At 39.4% G+C, this 11,485-nt stretch overlaps 2 protein-coding genes across 3 annotated transcripts in view; both read right to left on the bottom strand.

Moving 5' to 3' along the window:
- Window positions 1–3,894, bottom strand: part of vegfd (vascular endothelial growth factor D) — a 6,195-nt gene extending 2,301 nt beyond the window's left edge. Inside the window, 3 exon segments of the mRNA XM_035652222.1 lie at window positions 665–785; window positions 870–1,071; window positions 2,918–3,894. Of these exon segments, the coding sequence (XP_035508115.1) occupies window positions 665–785; window positions 870–1,071; window positions 2,918–3,028 (434 nt within the window). The 5' untranslated portion in view covers window positions 3,029–3,894.
- A 283-nt stretch (window positions 3,895–4,177) lies between these two features.
- pir (pirin) overlaps window positions 4,178–11,485 on the bottom strand; it is a 14,459-nt gene continuing 7,151 nt past the window's right edge. Inside the window, exons 5-11 of one of the 2 annotated variants that reach the window (XR_004796398.1) lie at window positions 9,780–9,986; window positions 9,047–9,131; window positions 7,795–7,839; window positions 5,969–6,051; window positions 5,811–5,862; window positions 5,087–5,153; window positions 4,885–4,954 (exon numbers count right to left, since the gene is read on the bottom strand). Coding sequence is in view for 1 of the 2 variants with exons in the window: in XM_035652402.1 (XP_035508295.1) it covers window positions 4,836–4,954; window positions 5,087–5,153; window positions 5,969–6,051; window positions 7,795–7,839; window positions 9,047–9,131; window positions 9,780–9,986 (606 nt within the window). In the remaining variant the exon portion in view is untranslated. Of the gene's footprint in view, window positions 4,955–5,086; window positions 5,154–5,810; window positions 5,863–5,968; window positions 6,052–7,794; window positions 7,840–9,046; window positions 9,132–9,779; window positions 9,987–11,485 lie in introns of both variants that reach the window. The other variant, XM_035652402.1, reaches the window with a different exon arrangement.

Raw genomic sequence — 11,485 nt, 5'->3', positions numbered from 1 at the left:
CACCTCTAAAGCTCACTAATGATCACAAACCAAGAGGCCTGACGAGCAAATTTTTTGCAATGTTGTACACCTTAAAGGACCAGTGTATAGGATTTAGTGGCATCTAGTCATGTTGTTCACTCACTTGTTTCACCCTCTTTCAAACTCAAGGGAAAAACTTGCAGGATAAAAAAGCATACCGTCCTATCTAGAGTGAGTGTTTGGTTTGTCCATCCTGGGCTACTGTAGAAGCATTGCAGTCTAACATAGCAGACTCAACAGCCCACGGTGTCTGTAGATAAAAATGGCTCATTTTAAAGTAACAGAAACACAACAATTCCTATATTCAGGTGATTATACTACTACTACTATTATACTATTGAAAACATACCTATAGATATTGTATTCCATTTCTGCCAATAGACCGACCTAAATGTTCAAACCGGACCTTTAAAGAAACAACTTTTATGACTATGATTATGTTAAAACAATTTAGACATGCTTGTAGGTGGCTATGTTAACTTTGCACAGAACCAGGCTAGTTGTTTTGTTTTTCGGGCTTAATGCCAAGGGCATACACAATTGACTGCTGAGAGGTTTTGTGTGTGTGGTAGAATGCAGGGACAGCGACCATAGCACTGAGTTTAATAAAAATATTAAAGTTCTGGTTTCATGTAAAACAAACCTGTGGATGGACACACAAGGTGGCTTGAAGAACATTGAGGGGTCGGTGCCCAGCTCCTTAGCCACGTCAACACACGTTTCCCTTGGCATGCACTGGGTCCGCTGCCACTCTTCATCAATGGCTAAATGGGAGACACACAATGCTCATAACCACATCAACACACGCAAACTCACGTGTAACATGTACTATGTGATGTTTATCCAACCTTTAAGTATTTCCAGGCTGTAAGATTCGGCAGCGTAGCGTGTGGAGCGGTGTGAGCCTACTGAAGGTGGAGAAGAGAGGTTCTCTGGCTGCTGCAGTCTCAGACGACACTTCCATAACTTCCAGTCAGGAAAGTCTGTGAGCCTCAGCAGCTCATCCAGGCTGGAGGCTGACCGCACCTTTCTTTCCCACTGCTTCATTACCTGCAGGGATCACAGTCAATCATCATTTAATGTTTGTTTAATTTGTACAAAAGCCAGTCGGTCAGATGGAAGTTGCTGCTCCCTGCCAAGCAATGTGTTTAGGGTATTAGCCAATCACTTGTTCATTCATTCACTACTTCCTAATAGACAATAAATACGTAGTTATTTTATGTAGACACTGACAGCTGCACAATGTTACATTGTGGAATTTTTGAGGCCACTACATCGTGGATGCATTTCACACGCCAAAATGGTGGGAGGAAAATGTAGTGCACATTAGCACTGTCACAGTAAGCGCATTAGCTCAAAATTCTGCTGTGTCTAAGAACAGCCTCACATATGGCTAGAGTCTTGTTAGAAAATGAAACATTGTAAAAAAAAAAATAACAGCCCTGGCTCAAATGAAATGCATTTATATCTACATTATGTGCTTTATTTTCGGAGAACATATGGCTTAGACTAAGGATGAGCTGATATGACATTTGCTGTAGTGTGGAGTGACTTGGAGCACTTGGCCTGATGTCACACCCATTAGTCAGTGTGATTATCAACAGCTGCAGCAGCAGATTTGTGTGTCTGCCTTTATACCTCTCTGTCTCTGAACACTGCTCATTCTAAAATTCCATGACCTTGCTACCAAAACGTATGCATTATATACAGTAGAAGAACGACATGCTATCGGATTTAAACCCAAGACATCTGAAAACTAAACTACCAGCGTGCACTTTGAGAGAGGGCAGCGGTGCTATTCACTTAAAAGCACATTTACACACGCATACATACTGTTCAAAGTATCAAATTATCCTTGGCACCTCTCCATACAGAGGAGAAGACCTGTGATTCAGGGGTGGGAAAACATCATAAAACCGCCTGTCATGCTACCGCAGAAGGGCAAAGTTCCCATGATGACATAAACCAGAACAAAATGGAAGCAGAAAAGATTAGACCTATATGGTTTGGATAAGATATGTGATAAAATGCACAGTAATCTCTTGCACTTCATTTAAAATGATGTCCCAAGTGAAAGGTTTTTACTGTTTTGTTTTTGTTTTAACTTCTTAGACTTTGAAGAGCCAAGGGTGTGATCTAGAGAGGAGAGGAGAGGATTTGGGTAAAATGTAGGTCTTCCCAGCCTCATTTTTGAGGCGGGAAAGCCTCATAACAGATGATAGGTCTACAACCGGGGTGGAGAACAGTCATGTAATATTGCACTTGTCTGCACAATGTTTGCTTTATTTCCTCTGGACAACTATAATGATCTGAGCCCTTTGATGTGTGTTACAGAACAGAGGGTGGGGCAGGTTAGCTGGCTGACTGCTTCCACTTAAATCAGAGAAACAACAGAAAATTGGGAGGTTTCCTAATTTCTACTGGGGGATAGACCCACTAATGAGAAACAGAAAGGGAGAGTGACTGAGAGAGGGACGTGTAAAGATGGGGGGGGGGATTGAAGTAGTTCAATAATCCTTCTGACGCGGATCCTGATGTTGACGTATAGTTCCTCTTTTAACCACATGCAAGCGCACACATGATTATTGACAATTTTGGCTTCAGTGGACAGACCACAGTCAGCACAACTGGTCAAGGGTGACATTTATGAGATAATGAGTGAGAAGAGGTAAGAGGCTAAACACTGTAAAAGTGAAATCAAGCCCTGAATGCATCAGGAATATAAGAATAATGCCGTGTTGTAATTTCTGCCCTCTGGTTAGATGTTAGATAATAAATTAACGTTATGTTTAGTACCAAGGGGAACATGTTAGACATCAGCTACAGAAAGCGATTGCAAGAGGCTTCTTACATTTGATACATATTACATACACTTAAAGCTTCATGCCACACTTACCCTGCTTCCTCTCTCCCTGTGCACGCTGTGGCCCACGTTTATCCAGCTCAGCTCCACCACCAGAGTCACCAAACAGGAGATTCTGCACAGAGTCCGTTTCATCTTCATCATTATCCCTTGGCTCTGCTTGCTTTCTCAGAGAGGCACTCAGAAGTATGGACTTTTACTCCTTTTTATGCTGGCAGGAAGCACTTAAGAGCTGGCTGCTTTTCTGACTCAGTTTCCCAGACCAGCTGAGTCCCTCAGACCACACACACTCAGTCCTCTCAGTGCAGGTATGTGCAACACAGACTCTTGATCTTCCAGCTGCACAGTAGAGTGTGTGTGTGTGTGTGTGTGTGTGTGTGTATAAGCCAGACGTAACCTGTCACAGCAACCCAGACACCCACGAGCCAAATGGAGAAGGCTAAAGAGGCTTTAAAACATGCACCTCTTAGGCTTTGATGCAGAACCTGAGGTGTTCAGTTAAATACAGAGGCTACTAGAAGTTAGAAGCTGAAAATTACCTTAGAAAAAATTAAAGTCAAGCTCCCCTTGAAGACGTCTCATCAGCACGCTCTCTTTTGTCCAAATGGATTGAAGGCCTGTGGGATATTTCAGAGCCCTAGCTAGATTATCTAAAGAAATTCCTGTGTTCAAATGTTGTTCTTCTTTATTATCCCACTTCCTGACTGGCTGACTTCTGGCTTCTTTTAACTGCTAATTTCAGTGCTTACAATATCTGTATGTTAAACTTCCTCTGTCTCCAGATCCTACTGTGGTTAGTCCGTATAAAAAGGCCCTGAGGTGCAAGAGTAGCGACACAATTCCTTCCTAGAAGATGTGTGCTAACTCTGAAAAAGCTATGAGAAGCTGTCTGTCTTGGTGTCTGCCCTTATGTCTCTCCCACTGCTGCTGGTCCTGCTGCCTCAAAGCTCGCCTTTTTATTTGCTTGTGTGTTCCTGTCTTCCTTTTTTAATGCTTGTTTGTCAAGTGATCAAGTCCCCTGCCTGTTAAATCCCCTATCAGTGTCTTTTCCTCTGGACACAGCCGTAGAGCCGTAACATGTGTTTTAAATGTGATCCAGACCTCTGTAACATGTGAGGGGAAATGGGAAGCCGGCACCACCCCTGTCCTGCCAATACCCCACCCACTCGCCCATCCAGGCCCATTTGACTTAGGATGTAATCGGCCAGGAACATACATAATGGAGGAAATATGAGAACAATATTCATAATTTGTATGCAAATGAGGAACAGCAGTTTGGGCATTATCTGCTCATAATATTTATGACATAACAACAACAATACTTTAATGTGGTCTGTAAAGATTTTTGGTTATTGAGGTCATGTGATATCAAGCAGCTTGATTCCTTTTGTTTTACAGCAGCCGGATAAATTAGGTTAATGTCTCTTTAGCAAATTCCATGTCACATTAATGTGTCAAACATCAAATCATTTGTAAAACCTTTATACTTACTCATATGATGCTAAATAATCTTCATAACAACAATGTATGCAAAACAACTTGCATACATTAAAAAATGTCAAAAATAAAAGTCATAACAACTCTGTTACACTGTTATTTAAAACAGCAGAAGGAAAATGTAATAAACCTTAAATTTAACAAGGGGCGTGGACATAGGTTAGGAGCATTTTCCATAAAAATCTATATTTTACAAGAAAGGGGTAAACTACTACACTACTAACAATGCGGCATGTCGTCCACTCCTACACGAAAGCACTACGTAAAGAGTTCAAATAGAGGATGGAAAGTACTAAATGTCCTGTAAACACATACAGCACATACACTAAAAAACATCATACTTTTGCCATTATTCAAATATTTACCGAATACATATCTCTATAAATGTGCTCCTATAGAAGCAAACAACTAAGGCAAAGAATTTCACCAGGGCCATGAGTGCAAACTTAAGTGTTCAGAAAGAGTCTCTGATCTTGGACCTCCAGTTTACAGCCCTTTCAAAGCCATTTCTGCCGGTCTGGTAGTCCCTGATAGCCTGCCTGATCTCTTCTTCTGTTGTCATTACAAATGGACCTGAAGGACAGACACAACATAGGAAAGTATTTTACATTACAGGTATTGATTAAGTTCTGTTTTTGAGCAGCATTTCCTTTGTTCAGTGACTTGCTGCCAACATGCAACTTTGCAACAACGCAAACGACGTACCTTGTTGTACCACAGGCTCTTTGATTGGTAATCCAGCGATCAGCACAAAATGGGAAACTTCAGAACCCTGAGGAGAAAAAAAGAAGGAGTGCTCTTCATCTTTGTGTGAAATGGACTGACTACTGCCTTTCATTTGTATTTTTTTGATTTAGTGGTTCCAAGCCTTGAGATCTGGGCCTCCCAACAGGTACCAAGAAAAAGCTGTGGAGTCACAAGATGACTAAAGAAAGAAAATCAAAAACAAAATAGCAGCCACAGCTGGATTAGAATGACTTGGTAATAGCATAGTCTGCTTTATTGTCTATTTTACTCTGAATGGGACCATAATGTACTAAATGAACATCATGCTGTATGGAAGAAGACTTGAGCAATAAACTCATTAGGAAACCTTTTACTGAGGTAATAAATCAAGGGAGAAGTGGGGTAATTTTTTTCATAAGACTCCATATTATCTGACCTCCTTTTTAGAGCCAGTTGTGTCGCCTCCTGATGGCCAATAGAAAGAGTACAGGTTTAAGGCACTTCCACAGTGGATTTACTTTGCAGACTGTCAACAATCCATCCTATAATAAACCTGAAGCTCCTTCTGAAAGATGGATGGAAACCAAAGCTGATATCAAATGTATTCAGGGATTCCACAATGGATACCTGAGAAGGCCACATGGCATCTTCTGACCTAACAAGATTTAATCCTTGGAACAGAAGAAACATAGCACATAATCACCAAAGTAAGGCAGAGGAGACTTAGGTGGACCATATGCCATATGAGATGGACTCTGTCAGGAAAAAGGAAAAGGGGAAGATCAGGGGGCTATGACTAACAATGTGAAATGAAAAACTTGGGAACCACTGGTTCTGATACAGATAACTTAAGCCACTCACCTTGTTTTGAACTTTGACACAGTCTCCATCTCCAAACACCACAGTGTGATGGGGCTCGACCTTCTGCTGCTCCTGATCTGGGCCTTGAAAACAAAAGAGTTCACAGTTTTGTTCTTCATTTTAAATGGTTCTAGGCATATAATGTTTCAGTTCAAATCTGAACCTACTTCATTATGATTTCAATGGACTCCACCTACTGCAATACTCAATACAGAATACCATTATTTTTTAATGATTTTATTGATTTTATCTTCTCTTTATATTGGTGTTAATTCCCAATAAAAATGTGTAAACCCATCCATACCATTATTTTCATGCTAAAAACAACTCAAACATATATATTGCCTCATAATACCAGATAATTACAGCCACAGTGAAATGGAAGAGAACATGAAATGTCAGGCTACGACAGTTCTTCACATTCAATTCTGGCAGAACTGGATTGTTATGTCATGTTAGGAAACAAACCACATAATAAACATGTTATTTAATATGATTAATTAGGGTTTGTGGTCTTGGAACTCTTTTTGATGTATTTCTAAAAAAACAAATGGGAATCTAAGACTTTTGGGAGTAGGAGCTTCTCACTGGGGGAAAACAAAAAAAAAGCAAACATTGGTAGGCTTTAAAATATGGATGGTCAATTAGAGCAACAGGGAAGAAAATTAAATTAAACCTGTTCAGACATTGGTATTACTATTTCATTTTTCACCTAGAACTAGCTTACTTGCTGCTTATGGGCTGACGTGTGTGTCAGTAGTAATAATTACATTTGTTTCACGCATCATTTCAGGATACCACAGGTATAGGATAACAAAACAACTGTGAGTTAAATAGAAATATATGCACCAGCGTGTTTCAGACATTTTGACCTGGTTTAGCACTTGCACGCTGCAACACTTACAGTACAGTACTGACACTAAATGCTGAAAAAGCCAGACACTTCCACTTGTGGTCGATGCATTCATCAAAGCCAGCTGGTCTGGATTTGGCCAGACTACATGTAGAGTTGGACACTTAAGATTCAAATAACTTCTTTAATCACAGCAACCATTTTCATCTTCTCGTGTCATCAAAACATCTGCCAGCAATTACAACCAGTCTGAGAGATCCTGCAGTTTAACGATGGAGAATAACCAAATCATAATGAAATTTTATTAAAGAGCAATAAAAGGGGAATTCTGACTGAAAACAACAGGTTCCAACAAACCAAGAAAGCCTCTGACAATAAGTCCACTGTCTGAAAGGGTTTGTTCTCATGCAAGGGGAATTCCCTGATCACAAAATGTCGACCAATAAGCAGGACATGCAGCCTTTCATAATATGTGAAACAGCAACAATGATGCAAAAGGGCGTAGCTAAAATATGTGGGCAAGGGGACTGATATGGAGCCAAACTCTGACACAGTCATATTTTATATACAGTAGCACAATCATTTCTCCAGTGATGTTGGGTAAATTTCAGATTGAACTGGTGTGGTCTAAAGTCTGAAGAGATCATAGTTTAGTGTCAGTATGAATCCATCAAGCTTTAAAGAGGAACACATGGACATTCTGGCGAATGTAGGGGGGAAGATGTGATTGGACTGAGATCACACACATATTTCTAACTTAGATATGGCAGAAGGAAGAACAGGGAGGAAAGTGAGGGAGTGATCAAATACCGTGAAAAGAGTGCACATATACAAGAATGTTTGTATCACCCTGGTTATTAGTGATTTCTTCTTCTTATATTAATCCAAAGTGTCGGACAATATGAGACAGGTAATGTTTGGTATGCATTCAAGGAGAAAAAAAAAGGTTGTAAAGCAGGCTTGCGAAACTCACCAACATGAATGGATCCTGAGAGTGTGTAGATAAATGTAGTCCATCCTGTCAAATACAGAAATATTATTCTTAGTATATGTGTACTTAAGAAGTTGTTGAACCAATTTAAAACAGTTCTCTGCTCTAGAACCTGCACTAGATTTTGGCCACTGAAGGGCAGCAGAAACAAGTTGTGAACACAAAACTGACATATCATCGCCTTTTAAGTTGATACACTGAACTTGTAAACAGCTAAAGGCGGACAAGAGTAAATCTGGGACTGGCTTTTAGTTGTTGGCGAGAGCTTTGTGAAATAAAAGGCAAATGGCAAACTGCCCTTCTTGCTGTTGGAATCGTAAGATTAGCTGCAAGTGCAACAACACAATACATACTTGTGTTGTTGCACTTGACTGAAGCTGTTGACTCTCTAGTTTTTGATCATAAGTAATGTAATCCTAACAAATGCACATGCCGCTGTCCATATTTATGATTTATATTTTTATAAATGAACTGCACTCTGAAACTGGGGGCCCTTAAACTTAGACATCAAATGAGCTTTTTACCCAAACTTCACAGAAAGTTAAGGTTTGGTCAACTTTGGAAATTCAGCACTCACTGCAGGCTGCACAGGGACAGATATACTCATGATATATAATGAGGTTAAGGGCAGTGGAAAACAGCTTATTTAAATGAAAGTGTCTCTCTTGGTCCTGTCCTCCAACAGCTTTACAAGCTTTACGAGCCCTGAGGTGTTTCTGTTACAACTGTAAATGTCTGCTGATGAACATTTTATCCACATTTCACTTACTCCTCCACAGTTAGAAAGCAGTCTTTGATCACAAACCTAGAGTGAACCTTTTGTATACTGATCCTTCTGAATGGAGCCATTAAAATGCAAACGTTTGAGATCCTCTACATCTTTTGAACAGTGGGCACTTTGCATCACTTGTTTTGTTGCTTTTCACCAAAATAAACGGATTCTATTAGCAGTGTTTTTATTTCCATGTTATGTTCCCTAGTATCATTTATTGTTCCATTTCTTCGTACAAAAGCACAATATTCAATAAGGTTTTACGTAAACAGGATTGTCTCATAGCAAAGACACATAGTACATAAATGCTTTGTATAACAGGAAGAATGGATGGCTGAGGATTAGTCAGAGCCCAAAACAACCATGAGATGCTTTAGTGTAAGCATTCATGAAGACCAATCTCGCACTTTTGTTATCAACCATTTAGAGACACACTGTGGTGTATTTATAAATGTCTCCTACCTGAGGGGACTGGCTGCATATGCAGGGCCCCTGCCTGCAGTCTGAAGTCCAAGTACAAGGTTGGTGTCCTTGTGAAGACTTTAGACTATGGGAAAAGTAAAAAGGAAGACAATTAATAACTTTCTCTTACACACACATCTAAGTACCTGCTCTTCTGTTCCCTGCAAATGGGTTGTGAACAACAGGTTAAAGTGGCATTTCTCTGTTGCTACCTACATAATATTATTATCTGGCTTGACACCCTACTCATAGTCACATGTTTTTGACCTTAAAGAAACTCTCAGCAGTTCGGATTTGAAAATAGGAAACATGGACAAGAAAGTGAGGAAAATATAGGAAATGAAAGTGCCTGCGTTTTCTTAGAGTTCTTTGTTCCTATTTTGTGCAGAATTACTATCATCTGTTAAAATACAACAGATACATGGCTTTTTTTCAGAGGTGGGAAGTAACACAGTACTGTGCACAGAAACAGCCGGTTGAAATGGCCTTAAGACAAACCAAGAGAGTACTTTTTACTTTCATACTCTTTTACTCTTTTACTTTTGCTTGAGTAAAGAAGTTGAATCAGTACTTCTACTTTAGTAGAGAGGTTACTTGAAATTCAATTACTCATTTCATATTACTAACTGAAAAGGTAATAAGTTACATTACTCGCCACATTATTTCGGTTACTCAGCTCTGCAGTAACCCTTTTACTTTTTATAAACACACACACAGACAAGCAGAGACACACCTTTGCTCCTAAAGCCTCTCCAGATATCACAGCGACTGTAACTCCTCCCTGGCTGGGTTTGGGGATCTCAGAGCCTTTAAGTTCCTGGTACGCTGGTTCCACCATCTTGTCTCGTCTTGGCAGGTTCACCCACAGCTGTAATCCCACCACCGGCTCCTCTGACATGGGCATCTCAGCATGGACCACACCCCGTCCTGCAGTCATCCACTGGTGGAGATATTTTAAATATAAAATAAAGACACACATTTTTATACATACACTCATATGAGTGTTCAGTATTCAATATTTGCATTGCTCTTTGTTGAGGATATAACATTGTATTTGTATAATACATTTTTGAAAGTTTTTGGAATGGTAATGCCAATCGGTTGGCTGGTCCACCACTTTGGTCCCAACTGAAATAATTTAACAACTGTTTGGGGAAGTTGAGGAATTGTACTGACATAAATGTTGTTCAAGGCATGTATTGTTGTAACTTTGGTGATTCCCTGACTTTTCATCACAGCAGGTCAAGGTTCTTACTTATTCAGTAACCCATTACAGTATCTTCACATCTTCAAACTGGATTTCCACAAAACACCCAGTTGTAATATATCCTAATCACCCCTGACTTTTCATCTAGCTATATTAGATGGATCACCATGAAATCTGGTACAGACATTCATGTCCACCTTAGGATGAAGTCTAATAACTTCAGTGATCCCCCTAACGCAGCTTCGGTTGTACTTTGTGTTTAGTACTAATGTTAGCATGCTAACACACGGTGAACATGTTAATCATTATACCTGCTAAACATCACCATGTTCACAATGTGAGCAAATTAGCGTGCTGATGTTAGCAGTTAGTTCAGACCATGGAATAGTGATGCATTAATAAGTCATCACCTATTAATATTTTAAGGAAACCACATGAACCATAGGATAAAGACATTACACAAACTATCTTTTGACAAATGCTGACAAACAGTATTACACAGAATGTATGATCAATACTACTATTATGTGATTTTCAGTAAAATATAGATAGATTCTTCTGATAGGTTCCTGAATATAAAAATATCATAAATACATTCCAAAATATGGAGCTGGGTTCAGATGTGAAACACTGGTTGAAATGAAGTTTGGTTTAACAGCTTCTGCTTTTAATATAGGTCAGCTGTAAATTTCCATTCTCAAGCTTTGCTTTAATGAAGCTGGCCACTGATCTGTGACTGTTCATTGTGTTGTTTGGTTTCTTTTATTGCTGTGATCTGAGTATTTACTGTCACGGATCTACTGGATAATAAAACATGCTGAATACAACAGAGAATAACTACAAATCCAGAGAACATATCTGTGCTGTGTTTGTTGTAATCAGAAGATCAAATTAAATTTAAAATATCTTATATGAAATAATAATAATATGCAGTCTAACTTCTAATAGGCTGCCAGTTTGGGTATATAAAGTCCTGATAAAGATTTACTTTGTGCAGATAAGATAAAACAATATGGGGTAACTAATTTAAAAGTTACCAATGTTAAGTTAGTTTGCTTCCAACTACACTTTTTGTCTGTGATTTGAAAACATTTTAACATTTGCCCTTGCTTTAATCTAAGACAAGACGTTATGTCCGAGCCTACAGAGGGTGCACATAATGGGTGAGAGCAAATTTAGCTGAACTGACTGAACTTTTTGAAGCTGAGTCAGCAACTGTGTGTGTGTGTGTG

The sequence above is a fragment of the Morone saxatilis genome, unplaced genomic scaffold, assembly GCF_004916995.1.
Source record: "Morone saxatilis isolate NCDOM2014 unplaced genomic scaffold, NCSU_SB_2.0 Contig11, whole genome shotgun sequence".
Lineage (NCBI taxonomy): Eukaryota > Metazoa > Chordata > Actinopteri > Moronidae > Morone > Morone saxatilis.
The sequence above is the reverse complement of the archived record's forward strand: the minus strand, read 5'-3'. Positions and strand labels throughout refer to the sequence as shown.